General features: G+C 46.6%; 1 protein-coding gene across 1 annotated transcript in view; it reads right to left on the reverse strand.

Moving 5' to 3' along the window:
• The window catches only part of ASTN2 (astrotactin 2), an 804,644-nt gene that overhangs the window by 210,450 nt on the left and 573,157 nt on the right, over positions 1 to 21,037 (reverse strand). Inside the window, exons 16-18 of the mRNA XM_054997263.1 lie at positions 17,343 to 17,467; positions 14,894 to 14,998; positions 11,357 to 11,536 (exon numbers count right to left, since the gene is read on the reverse strand). Of these exons, the coding sequence (XP_054853238.1) occupies positions 11,357 to 11,536; positions 14,894 to 14,998; positions 17,343 to 17,467 (410 nt within the window). The remainder of the gene's footprint in view (positions 1 to 11,356; positions 11,537 to 14,893; positions 14,999 to 17,342; positions 17,468 to 21,037) is intronic.

The following is a 21,037-nucleotide window of genomic DNA, read 5'->3' on the forward strand; positions in this document are numbered from 1 at the left end:
CCTTCAATATCCTGCATTCCACACCATTGCACTCTCTGATAGGTTTCCACTCGTCTGCATCTTGTGCAAAAGCTACTTGTCCGTAAGATGGGGAAAGGGGCTGCTTATTTTATTAGGCAGAATCTCTTCCAAGGGTTTCGTGTTTCAGTTCCTTTCACGACAAAACGCCACATTGCTAGCGATGCTGCTAGGCCTTATTTAAGGCAGCAGGCAGTTTGCTCGTCAGCCGATAGGCATATGGCTTGGGCCAGATGAAGCATGAAACTGCAGCTGGGTGAATTGGCACACCCAAGGCATGCCCATATGGAATGAGAAAACACATCCTCCAGTGTGGCCCAGAGAGCTTGAGAAAAGAAAAAAAACATCCTGTTACGTTTAAGGAGGACACTGTTGTTCCCAATGTTAGTATATCAGACTTGCTGTTATTGTCAATGGGGGTCCTCACAAACGCAGAGGGTAGAGGGATAATTAAAGAGATGGTTCTGTGGTAGCTGTCGCACTCCATGTTTTATACGCTGGATGCATTTGCTGGAGGGTGAAATTTCAGACGGCTTACCAAGAGCCATAAGCACCCAAGACCAGCAACATGTTGGTCCTCAAGTTTCTGACATGGGCTGCTGAAGGTCAGCTGCTACACAGACACGAGAGCTTGTACTGTGCTAAGCAACTTGGAGCATCATTATGCCCAAAAGCTCCAGGTATGGCAAGCGTTACTTAATTTGGGACATATCAAAGAGAACAAACAGTGTGACTTTCCTTGTAACCATGAGAACTTGGGTGCCCCTTATATCACAACCAACTTCCTCCAGTAAAGATCGGGGGAAGACTTCTGATTTTTCTAATTGCAATTAAATCGTACACAAAAAAACTGCATTTTTTTTTTTAGCCAAGACCTTTTCTACACAGATTATTTGCCTCAGGTTCAACACTGGGAAGTGGATTTCCCCCCTGCTTCCCAACAGTATACCACATTCTTGCACCTCCTGATTTTTTTCTGATCTTTCCCAAACCTGTTTTGGTGTGTAGTTTTAGGAAAGACTGCTGCAAAGCTTGGTGGGAAAGTTCAGATTTTCCAGAATGGCAGCTGTTCTCTCAGCTCCTATTCCCATGGCAGCCATTTCTTTCTACCGACATTGTGGCTTTTTAATTTTTTAAATTAGTATTTGAGTATCATTGCAACTTGAGTATCAGGATCTCTGAACTCCCAGCGTTCATTTTAAAACAATTTAAAAACTATGGAAGTTTTTAGCCCCTTTTGTTGCAGAGCTATGTCTTGCCCCTTATATCTCTGCAATGAAAATGGCCAGAAACGTACCCTTTTTTTTAAGTGAAAGCTGAGATTGCAGAGAATCTGATACACAGATTGTTACGAAGTCTTAATGGTATCAAGTTGTCTATTAACAAAAAAACTGAAAAAGTCCCAGCGGCATGGGGTGGGTGGGTGGTTAGCGGACACTACTGGGAAACTGAGGCAGCAAAACCCACAGTGTGACCCTGTTGCTGCTGTGCTGTATCAGCAGCCACAGCATTAACCTGGAAACCCCGCAAGGTGCTTCTATGTGGAAAGCCTCTGAAGGGGTTACTGGAAAAAGGGATTCCCCTCTCCATGGAGCTGCTTCTAACTCTTCTAACAAGCTGCTGCTGTCAAGCCGGCAATCCTGGAGACCTCATCACACCCCAGTAACGGCAGCCAGCACCTCCCAAACTCTTCCCTAAAAGATTCAGAATTCTCTAGCTGGAATAAAGGCTGCATGTTGAACAAATGCGTATCTTTTTAAAACCCTTTTCATAGCTGGATAACCCTTGTAACAGTGGGATGAGGGTGTGTGTGGAGGGATGGAAACTGCTGTGTGTTTAGGGAGACATCGGGGATGGCCGCTAGACCTCCTGCCCCTCCACTTTTGGAACTCTCCCAGACTTCTGTCTGTTCTGAAGCTGAAGTTGCCCCTCTTTTCTGGGGGTTGGTTTTCTTTGCCATCAGTGGAAAGCAGAAACTTGCTTTGACTTTACTGCAGGCGGAGCTTCTCTGCTGAGGGCACTCCCCATCTCCAGCATAGCATTTTTTAAAAAAATACCAGGATCTCTGCTCTTGGAAATCCCAGCACATCATCTGGCTTGACCATCGCCATCCCAAATGTGCAGCAGGTACTGAAAGCTGGTCGCCTAACCTAGCTGCTTTCGCTGGTGTGTGGAGGGGGTGTTGGAGGGATGGAAACTGCTGTGTGTTTAGGGAGACACTGGGGATGGCCGCTAGACCTCCTGCCCCTCCACTTTTGGAACTCTTTTAGACTTTTGTCTGTTCTGAAGCTGAAGTTGCCCCTCTTTTCTGGGGGTTGGTTTTCTTTGCCATCAGTGGAAAGCGGAAACTTGCTTTGACGTTACTGCTGGCGGAGCTTCTCTGCTGGATTCCATTTGAGACAGAAAACCATCTGAAGAAAAGTCAGGGACCTGCTGAATTATAGATGTTCAGCCGAACGCTGCTTTCCAAAAGGGGTAGCCTGCATCTGTGGTGTCTGCCAAATGAGATGCTGGGAGTTTTGTTATGGGGACCCGCAGCCCTTTCTAAAAGCACTGATCAGGCACATGGGGGCTCAATTCTGACTGGGACATTTGAGAGGCGGGATTTAAGCTGTTTTCCTGACCTGAAACAGTCTTTTATTTTTAACACAATAACAGCATTTTTGCTGTGATCTGGATAGCCCAGGTGAGCTTGATCTCTTCAGATCTCAGAAGCTAAGCAGGGTTGGTCTTGGTTAATAATTGGATGGGAGACCTCCAGTGAAGACCAGAATTGTAGAGGCAGGCAATGGCAAAACACCTCTCTTAATCTCTTGCCATGAAACCCCCACAGGGGTCGCCATAAGTCAGCTATGACTTGAGGGCACTCTCCATCTCCAGCATAGCATTTTTTAAAAAAATACCAGGATCTCTGCTGTTGGAACTCCTAGCATATCATCTGGCTTGACCATCGCCATCCCAAATGTGCAGCAGGTACTGAAATCTCATCGCTTCACCTAGCTGCTTTTGCTGGTATGCCCACTGGAAGTTTCACCCATTCAAGTTTGCAAAGGGTACTCCTATGCATTGAAGCGACTCAGATGAGGATAATTGCTTGGCCTGGGAACTTTTGTCTAATTGCTGTGCTGCCTTCGCTCCTGGCCCTTCGATAAAACATTCAGTTTATTGTACTTTCTCCCATTTTTGTATTTCAAAATGCCTCCTTTTATGAGCTGGCTGTTGCACACCGCTTCCGCCAGGCTGACAAGCCAGAGCAATATTATGTTTTTATAAATAAGCACTTGCCTCATACGCTGTTGCAGAGAGCCTCTTTTGTAGTCAATATACCACTACAGAGAGCATTTTCGAAAGCTGTAGATTCATTTAAGTGGACTTGAAGCTCAGTCCATTCTGCTGACGGAGCACTTGACTGCCTGGCTTTAGCCAAACAGCCACATCACAGTTTAAGCGAAGTCTCTGCCATCTGTTCCTTACTGTGATTGCAAACAGAGATTGGGGCAGGGGATTTTATTTTATGATGCACTTGTGGCTCACAGAGGCTTTAAAAAAAATTCTGCCCGGAGGGTGGGTTGGGTAAGATTCTCACTTGCATCCACATCTGCCTGCCTTGCTGTTCTGCTTTTCTGGCACAGATAGGGAAAAGAGAAGGAGCTGCAACCCCCAGGTGAAGTATGCGCCTCCCCTGACAACTCAGAAGTTGGTGCAAGATCCTTTACCTTTATCTAACTTCCACATCTGCCTGCCCGGCTGTTGTTTTTTGGGGGGGTACAGATGGGAAAAGAAAAGGAGCTGCAACTCCCAGGTGAAGTATGTCAGCGCAAGATCCTTTACCTTTTATTGTCTTTCAGTGGATCCCATCCCCCCTATCTACTGCTTTTTGGGAGTGGGGTGATGATTACTTTAGAAAGCCATTGCCAAAGAAGATAAAGCCGAGTCATTAGAAAGCGACGATTAAACAGTTTGGTAATGGTTTTCTCACCTGCAGAAGGAACGTGTTTGATTATGACTTGTGTGCGTGTTTGATTTTTTAGGAGGCTGCACAATAAGAGAGAGAATTGATCCAATTAAAAGTGCATCGGAAAAAGGCTCATCCCGTTATTAAAAACACTCCATCTCCTCTTCTTTCTCTTTGGCGGCAGGTCGCTTTTCAAGGCCTCCAAACAAATTATATTTGTTCTCTCTTGTGCCGTTAGGAGATGCAGTAATCGCAGTGGCAGCAAATAGACACGATTTCTGTGGGCGTGCAGAGGGCAACTTCATGACTCCCTGCTTCATGGCTATTAGCATTTTGTCCCCCTCCCTCTCTGAAGGGGAGGGGGAATTTTCAAAATGAAATGCTCAGAGAATTGCTTTCAAAATGAGAACGAGGCCATTTTGCCTGCATTGGCTTTGTTGTGCACAGTCTCAGGTTTCTGTACTTCAGGCCTGGATAGGTTGGGCAAAAATCACTTAGAGCATCAAGGTCCTAGTAGTGATGCACATGCTGAGCTGCCTCTCACAGCACGGAAGCATCTGTCCATCTAAGCTCAGGATCCTCTGCTCACTGGCCGTGCCTTTCTGAGATCTTGGGCAGAAAAAACTTTTTTCCCATCACCTCCTACCTGAGGCCATTCATTAGGGATGGCAGGGATTCGCTCTGGCACCTTCTGCATACTAAGCTTTTGGACAAAACTGGCATGTAGTTACCTGGCATGCCTGAACTTGCAACCTGCTCCACCACCACCCGCTTGGCACTGCCCTACCGCTGCTGCTGGCTATGGACCCAGCTCAGTGGTGGTGAGAGGGCAGCAGAATTAAGCAAGCGGCAGCTATGCCCAGGATTTGCTGTCTGCTTCGCCGCCAGCCGCTTGGCACTTCTGCCCTCACTGCCACCAGGCTGGATCTGCTGGCCAGCAGCTGCTCTGTACAGGTGGCGGCAGGGCAGGTTGCAGGTGCCAGACTTGGCTGCTGCCTGCTTGACACTCTGCTCTCGTGCTGCCTTTCCCCAACCAGCCTATTCAGTAAGCTGCCAACCCCCATTCCTCCAGGGATTCCAGGCAACACAGCTTTTACTGTGTTCTGCTTATAGCGCTGAGCTATGGCTGTGCCGTGCCCATCTGACCACTGAAAGCAAGCTCACCAGCATATGAAGCGGTTTTATGCAGAGTCAAACCACAGCTCAGAATGGTAGTCATCGTCTTCTACTACTACTACTACTACTACTACTACTGAAAGCCAGTGTGGTGCACTGGCTAGAATGACAGACTAGGATCTGGGCAACCCAGGTTTGATTCCCCACTCTGCCATGGAAGCTTGTTGGGTGGCCTTGGCCCAGTTGCATCCTCTCAGCCTAACCTACCTCACAGGATCGTTGTGAGGGAAAAATGGAGGAGAGGGAAATGATGCAGGCTGCTTTAGGGCCCCACTGGAGAGAAAGGCCAGGTATGAATGAAGTCAAATAAAAAAGAATAAATACTTCAGTGCTCTTCAATGTATGGGCCACAACTCAAACCCTGGAGAGCTATGATGGGGGGCGGGGTTTGGAAGGACTTGCCTGGTTGCCCGCAAATGTACAAGGTCCATGTGCCACCACTCCCGGTGATGAGGGGTGGAAACATTTCTAATACCATACTTTTCCCCATGGGAAAACGCATGTAAACACAGTCTGCTTATCTATAGTGGTCAGGGCTGCTGTGCTGCAATTCAGTCATGTTAGATGGGCTAACTGTGGGGTACAAAGCACGAACAAACCCCAGCGCTTATACATGGATGCATATTTGCCCTCTTGCTAACGTTATTTAGGGTTTGCTAACAGTCGTTAATACTTAAATGGAACCTGAATTGGGGGGGGGGGGTCCAGAAAATGCTCTAATGCAAATTTTCCTGGAAAGTCCACATCACTGGCCATGCCTGCCTCTCTTCGCACACATTCCAAGTGGAGCAGCAGGATAGTGAAGAGTCCTTCCCAGGACAGGTGAGGTCAGGGACACTCTCCCTGCTGAAGCTTTTCTTCTGCCTACCTTGCCCTAGCCATGCTCCACTCCACCAGTTGGTCCCATGGTGCTCCTGAAAGTGCTTGTGGCTCCCCCTCTCCCAGCACTGACATCCTATCTCTGGATCCTCTTCTTCCTGCCATGTGACTGAGATAATAGAGCTTGACTGCAGTGTCACATACTTGCAGCTCAGTGCGTCTCCTGCTGCTGCCTGGAGGTTAAAGGTGTCCCAGGAGAAACACGGATTTTCCAGATGGGCTAAGTAACACCCTCTGGGACAGTTTCAGGCCAGGAAAATGGTGCAGGGGGATACAGCCGTTTCTCCATGCACGATTCTGAATCAGGCACCCCACACATAGGAACTGGGAGTCTACAACTCACACAGGGTGAGTTGGCTCATGTGACCAAAGATGAGCTTATGGCTCAGTGAGCAAACCCTCCACTTCTATCACTGCCTCTCTGAATTTTGTACTGTCAATTCAGTCATGTTTCTAACCAGGACCTGTATTGGTTGCCACTCACTTCTGTGTTCCCACATTAATTCTGGACCCTTTGCCTGTAGGCCTGTCATGGATACCAATCTTTGCCCCCTTCCTTAATGTGATGTGGTTGGTTGTTACGCATACAAATAGGTCTGAGATGGGGGTACGTGTCGGTAAAGCCTACTGCTGTCTTGCTAAAATAGGGGAAACCAGTTCTATTCCTCCGTCCCTGTGGAGGAAAAAAATGAGGGGTGTGTGTGTGTCTCACCTGTGAAAAGTTGCAAATTCTTTAAAGAAATTCTATTACCCTTTCTGACATCTCCGATTTAAAAAATACCAGCAAACTATTTAGGAAGTGGTGGAGCATGGGCTCAGTTGCTGGCATCTGAAACATTATTCTAGGTTTTATTTCCCTGGTTCTGTTGTCTTTTTAATCACTTCCTAAGCCCTAGGGATCATGTGGCTTCAATACAAAAGGAATAAAACTAATTTCACTTCCTTTTCACTGAAAGGAAGGAGGTGGGGGGCAACGACATGGGGTTTATTTTCAGAAATAGCATAGTAATTGAAGATTAGTGGGTGCTTGCATCATCCAAGAAACTGAGAGTGCACCCACAACAGCTCTTTGAGATAGGCTAGGCTGAGGCATAACAACCAGCTAAGAGTAAACTTCAGGGCTGATCTGAAGCCGTCTCTCCTTGATACAGTTCCATATATATTTAGTATACTATACAATTCTCACGGAGGAGACAAGAACATATCTGGGCTTTTCCATTTCAGACTGCAGGTGGAGGAATCACATAATTTGGCGCTTGATTGGTTTTTTAGCTCCCCGCACACAGAAAATTAGTATGTCAGGGAGAAAGTCCTGCCAGTTTTCCACATGCAGGGAGATCTTTGCTTTGTATGGAGCAGCACGCAGTCATGTGGGCTTGTTGGAAGAAAGGTGGGATATACACACAGGACATGATTCCCTGGCCTCTGTCCTTACAAGCCAGTCTCCAATAAAATTCTATGTTCTTCTTACTTTGATTCTTCGAAGGAACCCTTCGAAGGAACCCCTCCATCCAGATAATTGCAAATAAATCTGCATGATTTTTCTTTGAGCGGAGTCAGGGGCTGCCACCAAAGCCTTACCTGTAAGGGATGAACTGCAGGGAAGTAAGATCCAAATATGTAACTTAAATTCCCTAGCAAAACAGTAAGTGAGGGCAAGTGAAGGTGCTACTTTTTGGAAAAGACAATATAGCAGTAATCTTGCAAGTACTGCTCTTTGGAAATGAGCAGCCTCTGCAAATTTGGCACCCAAAACCGCTTCATGAGATTGCGACACTGGCTAATTCTGGCTACAGCATGCTGAATCCAACCCGACTCCCCACTTCACACCATCTGCTTCTGGCCGTGTGTGTGTGTGTGTTTTTTTAAAAATATTATTATTTTTTAAAGCTCCCCGGAAATTACACAGTGAGGAAGATTAATAGCTTTGAAGGGATATAAACACACCTCCACAATATTTCCTACTCTGCAGGAGTACTTGCAAGAGCAAGCTGTCATTTATCATTGTTTAAGAATAAAACAAACAGGCACTGAGAGTTGTGAATACATTTTTCAAAGGAAAGAAAAAGGCATAGGTGGTGGTGGGGGGAGCGCCGTAGGAGAAGAGAGACAGGTTCGGGGGGGGGGGGGGCTCAAGCCGGCATGTGGTTGCCCCGGCCACTCCTCTTGATTGTAACAAACAGCCAAATCCTAAACACACTTATTCAAAAATTGCTTCCGTGGAGGGCTAAACTGCATGTGAGGTTGCAGATCTAACATGTCATTAAAGCACAAAGAGAAGGCGCAGGGAGTGCGGTGATACGTTTGAATCAGGTCTTCGGGACTTTTCCCCTTCAGAAATCTCTTACAGAAACCTGATAATAGATTCATGGATGGCGGGGTGGGGGTGGGGGGTGGAATCCAAGAATAACTCGGGTGTTCATATGTTTTTCCCCTACTGGGGCAAACAGATGCTTGAAGATAAGGTATTCACTTTGGGGGGAAATGGTACAGGTGGAGAGTTCACCCCCAGCTCCAATCTGAGTCCTCTCTGCTCCTCGGAGAAATGCCACTTTTTGTTCTTAAATTACACACATGCAAGATCTGATCACAGATTTCCACCATGGCTCCAAATCTGACGACATTTTCTAGCGAATGTTGTTTAGGGTTGCACCTGGTCTTATCTACTGGTACAATGATGGCTAGCGGAACAGACACTGTTTCTGCTGCAACATCCTCCAAATTTAAAACTAGATAAAGAGATAAACTGTAATAGCCCTGCAGCGGACTGCAAAAGGATCCAGCAAACACCGGCTGCCGTGATCAAGGGGTGGGACCACCCCCAGAACCATAGTGAGAGCTGAATTTGTGTGGGTTCCTTGCAGCCTAAAACTGTGCAGAGGCGAGAAGTCAGGCAGGGTCAACAGATCCTGGGGACAGGATTACAATTTCTCAAGAAAGAGGACTTTTTGTGAGTGATCACACCTTCCCAAGGCTGAGTACTGACAACTGTGTCCAGCATTGGGACGCGAAGCAAGGTGTGGCAAAATTCTTGCCTTGGTCAGAAAAATCCTGGGACAATGGCAGCAGCTCACAAAAGTCTATCAGTGGACTGAATATGAGTTATTGCTTTTAAGATGCATATGGAGTTTCTGCTACAGCCTCGAACTGATCACATTTTTTTGTCCCTCCAAGAAGCTTAGAATAGCATATATGATTCTCCATCCCCAACCATTTTGATCCTCACAACTGCCCTGTATGGTAAGTTATTCCAAGGAGGGTAACTAGCCCAAGGTCACCACCTCTCCCAATACGTCCCCCAGAGAGCTTTACGATCAGCTGATAAGCAACTATGGGTGGTCCCCGGCCTGAAGGACATTCTTCGGGCTCCAGGCTGGTGGAACTCTCTTCCATTGGAGATTTGGGCTCTGTAGGATCTATTGCAATTCTGCAGGGCCTGCAAGATGGAGATGTTCACTGGGCCTATGGTCGAGGCCTGACAGTGTCCCCCTCTGGCTATTAGTGCCCCCATCATGCTGCCTGAGACCGATCATTTTCATCTTCTACTGTCTGCACTTATGGGTTCAATATAGTCTCTGTGATATATATTTATTTATGCAAATTTGTATTTATTGGTTGGTTTTATCTGTTTTAATTTGTATTTTAAATCTGTATTTAAATGCGTGTTGTGAGCCACCCTGAGCCTGTGTGCGGGGAGGGTGGGATATAAATCTAATAATAAACAAACATAAATAAAGCTTCCTTGCTGAGTTAGGATTTGAAAATACAAGGGGTCCGCAGGTCCCAGAAGACCACACTAACAATATAGAATGTTATTGTTCAAAGTGCTAGTGCAAAGTGAATTTTTTTTTCTCAATAACTTATAATCTACCCCATGCATAGGTATTCAGACCCAATGCTCAATAGTCCAATATAACAGTTCCAATTCCTAAATGATGATAGACAACAAGAGTACTGAATTCATATGATGCAATGTCCAATATGAAATCTCTTGTTCCTTCTTCTGTAGGCAAAAGCCGTCAATGGAGGACGACAGAGAAATCCCCGCGGGAGACAGGATGGAATATAGGTCTCCTGGGCAGTTGGCAACGGGAGCGCCAGCAGTTGTAACAGCCCATTTCACGTTGTTACGCTTTATCAAGCCATCATTTAACGCATCCTCTTCAACAAGTATCTTCACTACATCAGCGTTGGCAAGTGTCTTGCATTGGCATCATATAAATTCTTGTTGCCTATCATCATTTAGGAATTGGAACTGTTATATTGGACTATTGAGCATTGGGTCTGAATACCTATGCATGGAGTAGATTATAAGTTATTGGGGGGAAAAAATTCATTTTGCACTAGTACTTTGAACAATAAAATTCTATATTGTTAGTGTGGTCTTCTGGGACCTGTGGTCCTCTTGTATTTTCAGATTGTTGAGACCAGTCCTTTTGATTGTTTTGTTGAGTGAGGATTTGAACCTGGGTCCGCCCACTTCTAAACCAGCACTGTAGCCACGATATCACACTGAATGTTCTTTGCTCAGACACCCTGGAACACCAGATGGGATAGCAAGTAGATGCAGCCTCAAAATGAACCAAGCAACAGGAGTTTGGCCGAGCACAGTATAACATTAGGCATTCCACACACCCCCACCCCCTTTGACAGAAAGGAGCACTAAATGGGAGAGCATGGCCAAGCGGTCTAGAACCCGGCCACTATGGTTTTCTACAGGAGGCAGGTAAATTGACTGCTGTGATAACCAAACTTTTCTCCCCCCACCCCTAAATATAAGCTAATTGTATTACTTCGAAGTCCCCAAGTTTATTGCCCTGCTTAATGATGTGTCTTGTTATTTATGACACAGCACAATGAGTCTGCTGCTGAATTAATATACTTCCTTAAAGACCGTCATTGTCACAAGCAATAAAACGGAACCATTCCCAGACAGCTCAATTATGTCACATTTATAGAAACCGACCCAAATCACCCATGGCAATTTGAAGGGGGCGCACAAGCAAATGACATGGATGGAGTCCTCGGGCTCAGAGCTGGGATGGCAGTGCGGGGCCCTGCAGGCGAATCCAAGGCACGTTGATGGACTGGCAGGAGGGAACAGACACATGCAGGCCAGAGAAACTGCAATGCCCCCCAGACAGCTGAGCTTGGATGCCGCTCCCCATGTGCCCCCCTCCCACTGCCATATGACACCAGAAAGAGTCCAGAATCTGTGGTTGGGGGTGTCCAGGATCGTTGACTAAGAAACACAAAGAGACTGCATGTGTGTGGGGAGGAGGGGGCAAAGGTGTGTACGTTTCCTGCTCTCCTCTTGGAGCAACTTACCTTTCTGATACTGAAACCAGAGCTGCTGCTGAACCCTCTTGCTAGGAAAGTGGATGACGCAGCTGAACTCCGAGCCATACAGGGCCTCTGCTATGTAGTGGGAGCCGTACTGCTGGATGAAGTAAAGCAGCTCCTCGCGGCTGCTGTCCTTGTTCAAGATCTTCAGGACATTGGCAAATCCTGCAATAGAAAAAGATGGGCGAGACCATAATGAAGCAGATGGAACATGAGAGAGACAGAGGAACACAGTGGCATGTGGCGCTCACATACACTAAATGAGGCCCCTTCTGTTAGCTGCTCCTCTTGAATTTGGATCTCTGTGTTTGCAAAACAGATACAGGACGCACCCCTAATGTCAACATTGCACAGCTGTGCCCTTGTGTGACCAAGCTTAGAACACATGCTACCAATCACCAGAGGTCCCAGCACTCAAAAAATCTCACCGCCTCTACTCCCATCCTGGTTTTGGCAGGTAGATTGATCGGTTTAAATGTTATGTTTATGTTCGAATTGCAATGAAACAAAAGGTTTTTATAACAACAACAACAACATTCAATTTATATACTGCCCTTCAGGACAATTTGATGCCCACTGAGAGCAGTTTGCAAAGTATGTTGTTATTATCCTGACAACAAACACCCTGTGAGGTGGGTGGGGCTGAGAGAGCTCTAGAGACTAGCCCAAGGTCACCCAGCTGGCTTCAAGCAGAGGAGTGGGGAATCAAACCCGGCTCTCCAGATTAGAGTCCTGCCGCTCTTAAGTGACTGACCCAAGGTCACCCAGCTGGCTTCAAGCAGAGGAGTGGGGAATCAAACCCGGCTCTCCAGATTAGAGTCCTGCCGCTCTTAAGTGACTGACCCAAGGTCACCCAGCTGACTTCAAGCAGAGGAGTGGGGAATCAAACCCGGCTCTCCAGATTAGAGTCCTGCCGCTCTTAAGTGACTGACCCAAGGTCACCCAGCTGGCTTCAAGCAGAGGAGTGGGGAATCAAACCCGGCTCTCCAGATTAGAGTCCTGCCGCTCTTAAGTGACTGACGCAAGGCCACCCAGCTGGCTTCAAGCGGAGGAGTGGGGAATCAAACCCGGCTCTCCAGATTAGAGTCCTGCCGCTCTTAAGTGACTGACCCAAGGTCACCCAGCTGGCTTCAAGCAGAGGAGTGGGGAATCAAACCCGGCTCTCCAGATTAGAGTCCTGCCGCTCTTAAGTGACTGACGCAAGGCCACCCAGCTGGCTTCAAGTGGAGGAGTGGGGAATCAAACCCGGCTCTCCAGATTAGAGTCCTGCCGCTCTTAAGTGACTGACGCAAGGCCACCCAGCTGGCTTCAAGCAGAGGAGTGGAGAATCAAACCCGGCTCTCCAGATTAGAGTCCTGCCGCTCTTAAGTGACTGACCCAAGGTCACCCAGCTGACTTCAAGCAGAGGAGTGGGGAATCAAACCCGGCTCTCCAGATTAGAGTCCTGCTGCTCTTAACCACTACACCAAACTGGCTGCGATGCCAGCTTAAATCATCACCCTATGATAACCTAGATTTCTTTGAATCAGTCCATGTTGCTTTCCCTCCCCAAAGGGCTTCTCAGATAAGCCACTGGAGGGGGAAATTGGTGAGTCTTCTTTTGGCCTCAACCCATTTGTTGTGCTGATGACCACACACACAATCACATGGGTGTGTGTTACTGGACCCTTCTGCAAGATGGCAACATCCATGGACTCCGTTCCGACAACCCACACAGCAAGATGAGCGTAGTTTCATTTATTCTAAGCCCCAAAGTATGTTCTTTCAGGGGAACTGGGCCACCACTATGAGACGATGTCCCTCTAATCATCAGAACCAAACTACAGTTAAAACTTTTGAGCAAGAGGCAACTTCGGTAACCAGCTTTGCACTGTATTGCCCCTAAACTTGGAATATGTGAGTTCAAATCACAGCTTTGTTATGGATTTATCGAATAGCCACAACTAACTTCCTCAACAACAACAACAAAAAATGGGAAACGAAATAGCATATCTTATAGGGTTATTGGGAGGTGAATGGGAGAAGCAAATTAAAATACTGTAGTACTGACAATGATAATCAGAATGGTAATTCCATCTCTCCCCTAACCTTTACCAAACACTGGTATATGGCCACCGCTATTCTTGGTCTCTTGCCTTCTCTGATTTCAGTGGCCACGAAGGTCACTATGAAGGCAAGGGCATAACAGTTTTGCTGTCTCAAGTCCCTGTAGGACATCACCCTGTTTCCTAAAGTGGTCAACCAGTGCTCTAGAAGCCCAAAGTGGGACATAAAAGCAGGGCTTTTTTTCAGCGAGAACGCGGTGGAACAGAGTTCCGGCACCTCTTAAAAATGGTCACATGGCCGGCATGGAGGGCAATCTAAACTCCACTCTGTCTGGAGATCAGGGGGCAGGGCCCCCGGCCATGTGACCATTTTCACCAAGGGCGATTTAAACTTTAAAAAACTCCCCCCTTGTTCCAGCTGGCCCAAAGTGACGTCACTGTGCAGTCTTGAGTTCCACCACCTCTTTTCCCAGAAAAAAAGCTCTGCATATAAAAAGTAATGGTCCCCCCTTGCTGTTGCTTCCTGCTCCCCCTGACAACTGCTAGAGGCAAACTGCCTCTGGACATGGATGTTCCATTTAGTAATCATTTGTAATAGCCTTCTGTAGTCCTATCCCCCATGAATTTATCTAATCCATTTTTGTTAAACTGAACTACCCACTGTTTCTTATATAGAGATTTTATATTGCAAGGTAGTACTGTTATTTACAAAACAAACAGGCAAACAACAATCCCTTTCGAAAACCATCTCAGTTAGTGACCACCTCCACCTCTTGGGGCAGAGAATCTCGTGAGTGAATGATGTACTGTGAAGAAGCATTCCTTGCCGTCAGTCTTGAAACTACAGCCAATAAGTTTCACAGGGGCACCTGCACCTTCTGCAATCAGTGGGAGAGGAAGAAACTCATGACGCTTTCTCCCTCAACATGAATAATTTTATCTCTCTTTATAATAACTTGTTCTTGTCCTTCAGTGTGGGGGGGGGGCGGTGCAGGGAGATGATGGCTTGGGATCCTGCGGCTTGCTTCTACTCGTGTTACACTTTTTCTGTGGAGGGGTGGTCCTTTGCTATAGGTCACATTCCTATGGCACTAGGTGCTTTTTAGCTCACTAAAAGTCATTGGTCTCATCAATGAACAGAAAGGCCTAGTGCTGGAAAAATGTGTTCTGCAAGCAGAGGATCAGCTATCAAAAAGGCCACAGTGCAAAGAAGGTTTAGGATCCACGCTTATGGGTATACTAGGGAAGTTGCCAAAATGGCTAGAAGATGACAATCCTTGAAACTTGGGAAGCATCAGATGTGTGTCTCAGAGATGTACGTTCTGCACATTTCTTACAAGCTGGACAGCTGATGTGCCAGACACACACTGTACTGTTAAGTATTATGAAGCAGAACAGCCATCCCAGCCATCTTGAGCTTCAGCAGCTTTGCTGGAGGAAAACCTGTCACTCATCACTATGAAGTGGCCATTCTCACCTGCCGAGAGGGCGATAGCACTCAGCTTCACTTTGTACAGGTTGCTTCGGACTCTCCAGTGCTGCACCATGGGGTAGCCCATGGCTTCGTCATATCGGATGTCACCTGCAGAGAGAGAGAGAGAGAGAGAGAGAGAGAGATGGGGTTCAGGCAGCATAGTGGAGGAAGAGACAGCTTGAGAAGGGAGTGTTGGTTTTGCTGCAATTGCTTTTCCTTGTTGCCTGTTCCAGCGCTACAGATGCTGCAATAACAAAGATCACAACCCCCAACAATCTCACAACTAGAGTTCTTAGTTGTTCTGACAGCCACGGAGAGGAGGTGGCTGTTTCTGCCATGGGCAAGCCGGTGATGGAGCTGTGTCTGTCAGGACCGATGGTACTTTTTCAAGACGTAACCTCATTTAAAGTGGCACAACAACAGGGAGTTCTGCTGGAATGAATTATTTCCAGTTTAAAAAAAAACATGATAGGTGGCATTGATAGCAAGAGGGTGGAGTTCCCTGTATCCCAATTGCTAGTTTTGTGGGCAAAAGCAAGGAGACTGTGTGAGACATGTCCAAAAAGGCAACAGAAAGTGCTCGAACCATCCACAACTGGGTTCCTGCAGCAAAAGATTTCATAAGCAACAGTCTACCGTCTACTCAGTGGTTGAGGCAGAAAAGCAGATGCCAGCAGATAACGGTCATCTCTGGGCAAAATGATCCTCCCACTGGGCCTATTTGCACTCACTCAACCTCTGCTTCCTGTGCTAGTTTTGCAGGCACAGCTACCTTTCAGGCATGGTTCACACATACAGGGAAAAGAAGCCGGAGAGACCGGAGATGGTAAAATGGACAGTCCCACCTCAGACCACAGGTGATGTATTCCGCCACTGAATGTTTCCCCCCATTTTTTAAACCCTCTATACAAATAGGGGAAAAAATAGGTTGTGTTCTCTCTGGCTATGCACATGATCCTCTGTGAACTTCATCTTCGGCCTGGAGTGGTACAGTCCATTAGACCACTACATCTATATCTTGCTCTCCTGCATGTGTGAACCAGGCCTATGAGTGTTCCGAGACTTGATTCCGCAATGCTATGTTTTTACTTTGCAGAAAAGAACCAATTAGCCCAGATGATACCCAGCAGTTCTCCTCTGACACAGAATGTTAGGTAATCATCTCATAATACTCTCCTCCACCCCCTGGAAAAGCATAATTGTAAGGAACAGAGAGAGAGGCACCAGGAGGCCACGTCTGGGGTCCGATCTGGGTTTCAAAGCCCCCCCCACCTCTCTGAGTCAAATTAGGAGAGCAAGGGATTTATTTATTTATTTATTTGTTTGTTTGTTTGGGAAATTTCAGTGCTGCCTCATCCAAGTCCTGTTCAAGGTGTCTTACTATTAAAATAATTATCAATAGAAAAACAACAACAACTGGCCATTAAAAAGGTAAAAGTAAAGGTAGTCCCCTATGCAAGCACAGAGTCATTACTGACCCATGGGGGAACGTCACATCACAACGTTTTCTTGGCAGACTTTTTATAGGGTGGTTTACCATTGCCTTGCCCAGTCATCTACACTTTATCTCCAGGAAACTGGGTACTCATTTTACCGACCTCGGAAGGATGGAAGGCTGAGTCAACCCTGAGCAGGTTATTTGAATCCAGCTTCTGCCGGGATCGAACTCAGGTCATGAGCAGAGCTTGGGCTGCAGTACTGCAGCTTACCACTCTGCGCCATGGGGCCACTAAAAGAAGCCATTAGAACAGACCCAAAGACAAACATAAAGATATGCTGTTTCTCACCTGCCAAGAACCCCCATTAATTTACTGACGGGAGGAACATCTACTAAGTAAGCAGTCAAGCCATGCTTTGCATTGACAACCCAGCCTGGGAAGAGGTTAAGCTTACCTCGTGTGTCCCCTTCCTGTTTGGAAAATCAATAGTTACCCTTGATGCAAGAAAGGAGTAAAAGAGTCTCCTGGCACTGTCCACTTCTTGGCAGGTGCCCTTCTCAATTTTATCCATCTTAATTAGGAAGAAGGGGGGAGGCACCCAGACTGCTCAATGGGGGATGGAGAAACTGCATCACAGCTGAGAAAGATCCAGCCCCTAAATAGTTTGGGGAGGGTGATGTAGCCTCCCTGCCCCAGGCTCAAGGAGCCCCTCCCCCCAGCATGGAATGTACATACCCCGGAAGACTTCCAGCCACTGCTCTTCGCTATATGGAGGCTCAGAGCTTACTCTTGCCAAGCTCCCAACCTCGAGCTCAAATGCTTGACCCAACACTGGCTTGTTTAATTCATTTTATCAGTATGATTTCTTTTCAATTGATGTGATTTTGTTGCCTTCCTAGGTTTTGTTTTATTGTTTTAGGTGTGATCTGCTTCTAGCAGATCTGGGGAAAAGGCACACATTTTTTTTCTAAATGGACACACACTGTTGGCAACGGAGAGGCCAAAACTCTTACCAGTCAGCAGCTGGAGATTGGGAAGAGGCTCAGACAGTACGCCGCGACACTGCTCTTCCACCGGTAAGGGGATAACCATCAAGGCATCGGCCAACTGGGGAAAGTCCTTGATGAAGTTATTCTCCCTGCAGAAGGAGACAGAACATTCCACAGCCACAGTTCAGGGGGTGCTATTTGAGAAGACCAGACCAGACCAGACCAATACTCTGGGTGGGTTAGGAATAGGCACAAGAAGCATGTAGGAGCTAGAGAGAGCATGCACACGTTTATGCAAGGGGAGAAAAACTCCACAGTAGAATTTGGGGGGGGGGCACCATACTAAGGGCAATAAACACCCTGTGCAACACACAATACATTATTTGCTCTCAGAGGTGTTTGCTGTATTCCTTCTCTTAAAAATACTTCCCAGCAGCTAACACTTTTTTTTTTTTTTTTGGTTAGCAGCCAAGGAGATTTCTGAGAAATGCTGACTCCTCAAACCTCCACCACTCCATCCAAGAAACAGCAACATTTTAAATTGTACTTTCCTACCATATTTAACGCTGGAGCTCTTGTACCCCTGCCTAACTTGGCTTCATCTCCAACCCCATCCCAAGCTGTTTAACAAAACTCTTCGAATTACCTGAACCCAAAAGGTGACAAAGCCTACCAATGAATTATCTCTGCATCTCCGACTGCACTCTGGTCCCTCCCGATATGTCCAAATCTCTGCAGTAATCCTGAAACATGCTTTCAAGTTATCAGTCCTACCCCTGAAAGGAGCATGGTCATTTTTCCTCTGCAGGCATAGAAATGTCTCACTCCCATGCTGTTGTTCAGCTGCAGGGCATGGGTAGCTTGCAGCTCACCTAGAGAATGCTGCAAGGTAGCAAGTCTAGCACTATTCAAAGCTACTCAAAGTAGCTTCTTCTGCCCCATCCCTGCCCCCACATGTGCAGAAAGTTGTTCATTGTCTGGAGCAACGGCAGCCACAGGTGTCATCCAGAAGATGCACTCCAGAAGACGCACTCCAACAGAGACAGACAGGCAGAGAAGGGCAGCGGCACCTTTGAGATGTGCCAGGACCCTTCAGCTTCAAAGCCAGGTTCTTCCTTCCAGGAACAGGACTCGCTAATTAGCTTGCTTGGGGACTTACGCAATGTGATTTCCCCCCCCCCTCCCCTAACGCTTTCCAGGAGTTGAGCTGCTATAGAAGAGAAGAAATAGCCCGTGTGGGAAGGGACTGGTGAAGATCTGACTCTTGACATGGGTGTTCATAGGTGAGGTTGAAATTGGTCTGCAACTCAAAACCAAGGCATCAATCAGTTGTCATGTGCCTTTTGTCTTCTGGAGTCTCTTCTCCCTTGTTAACAACATTCATGCATGCCATCAAAACACACACACAGTGTCTATGAAAAGCACCTCATTTCAAGTACTTTGTGACAGCAATGTTGGCTGGGGGGGGGATGTAACAAAGGGTACATTTTCATTTTGGTTGAGTGGGTGGCACTGTGCTGGGATAGTGTTTTTATATATACATGTGCTATATGAGAGGGATCTATTCAGTTTTATTGCTCTTTTATTACTATTGTTGCTAAGGAGTGAAATTTTTAATTGGATTTTATTGTCTTGTGATTTAGTGTGTTATGGCTTTTAAATTGCTGTACGTTGCTTTGGGTGCCTGTGGGCTGAGAATGAATATGATGAGCCACACACACAAATGCCAACCCCCCCCCCCATTCTCTTTCCAGCACTCTCCTAAGAACACACCACTCCAGAGAGCCAGCTCTATCCACAGAACTGCTCTTTCAGAGCTTGCTTGATTCCCAGTTGTGCAGTTTGTACAGATCAAATGCAGTCCTTGACCCCCCCCACACACACACTATTACCCTTTGGTCAAGTGAGGCCTCTTTTGCAAAAAGCAATTCCTTGCTCACCATCAATATTGCAAGTGTTCAGTCTGTGCCCTCTTCTTCCATCTCTGTTTTGCCCAAGTAAGGAAAACTGTAAAGACCTCATATCAATGTGCTGTACAACCCAGAAGGGGTGGTTGGCACTGAGCACCTACAAAACTTGCAGTTTCTTGATGTTTAAATCATTTCTTTAAAACTAGGTATATCCCACTTTTCTAAACTAATATTTATCCAAAACAGCTGACATCCAGTCCAAAAAACAAAACATAATCATAACAATTCAATCTCAACAAGGTCATTTTTAAATGGAATGGAACAGCAAGAAGAATTCAAAATGCCCTCCGGCACAGCCCGAATGCAGCAGAAAACTTTTTTAAAAAGGTTTTGCCCAGTGCTTAAAGAATGGGGGTCAGCCGATCTTCTCTGGAGAGGACGTGACACAAAAATGGCCTCTCCAGCTTGAAAAGCCCCTTTCCTGGTCTCCAGTTGCCTCACCTTCAAGAACAAATGGAGTGAGAAGGCGGCCTTGGGGGAGACCTAAGAGCACGGGCATGTTTATTTTGGAGACAGTGGTCCTTTCAGTGTCCTGACTCTGAGCTGCTTAGGTCTTTAAAGGTCCAAACAAGCACTTTGAATTGGGCTTTGAAGCAAATTGGAAGCCCAGGGAGACCATGAGAAATGGGCATGACGTGTTGTTCCCATTAGCAGATCTGCCATTCTGGGCTGGATGCAGTTTCCAAAGGGTCTTTAGGCAGGCTGACATACAGAGCATTAACCCAGATGTAACCAGGCCTTGGGTAACTGTGGTAAGCTTCTTCCTTTTCAAGAAAGGGGGTAGCGGGCACACCAACCAAGCCACAGATGTCACTTGATCTTTCAAAGTGATGGAGAGATCTAGACATACTCTCAAGGTGAAGATCAGGCCCTTGGGGGGGAAGGGCTGCCTTATCTAATAATCAGCTGAACACCACCTCTCTGGTCAAGCAACACCCTTCTGTCAACCCTACTCTAGCTAAATAATACCTCCAGTTTGCCTGGACTGAGATTCAGTTTCTTTATCTGAATCCAAAATGTGTTCAGCACTTCAGCTAGAATTTCATCTGAAAACGAGAAATACAGATAAGTGACTGACAACACTTCTCTCCAAAGCCCCAGGCCACCTCTGGCAAGGTTTTCATGCAGGTATTAAATAATATGGAACAAGGTCAAGGAGCAGAGAAGCAGTCCTTCAAAATTACAGCAAGGGAGCTTACTCTCCAAGGAGGAACACTACCATTGTGGTGTGGTGTCCCTAACACAGATAGGCAGTCAATGGTAATGAAATCCCTTGACAGATCCAGGAGACTTAATGGGATTGCATTCCCCCTTCCCAGCACAGGTCACTCGTGAGAGCAGCCAAGGCTGTTCCAGCGCCAAATTTCACTTGTTGAATCTGCATGGAAATAAGTCTAGATAATCATTGCCTTCCAAAGGGGTTTGGATCTGTGCTACTATCATGTGACAAAACACCATGCCCAAGAAGGGGAGATTTGTGAGCTGCTAGTTAGAACAGTTATTAGGGCCCAGACAGAATTCCTGTAGCTCTCCAATGACTGCCACCTGTGAAACAACCAGGACCACTTCCACTCTGAAAGAGATATTTACCACCACCTGGACTCAGCCAGTCACTTTCCATTAGCCGTCAAGGTCAAGGTCAAATGGTAGGGCTGCAGTGCTCTAAGCATGTTTTCCATATCCTTAGGCTGTGATGGCGACTGAAACAAAATCAACATTCATCTTCAATTTTGGCCTATTTCCCTTATG

The sequence above is a fragment of the Eublepharis macularius genome, chromosome 14 (assembly GCF_028583425.1).
Source record: "Eublepharis macularius isolate TG4126 chromosome 14, MPM_Emac_v1.0, whole genome shotgun sequence".
Taxonomy (NCBI): Eukaryota; Metazoa; Chordata; class Lepidosauria; order Squamata; family Eublepharidae; genus Eublepharis; species Eublepharis macularius.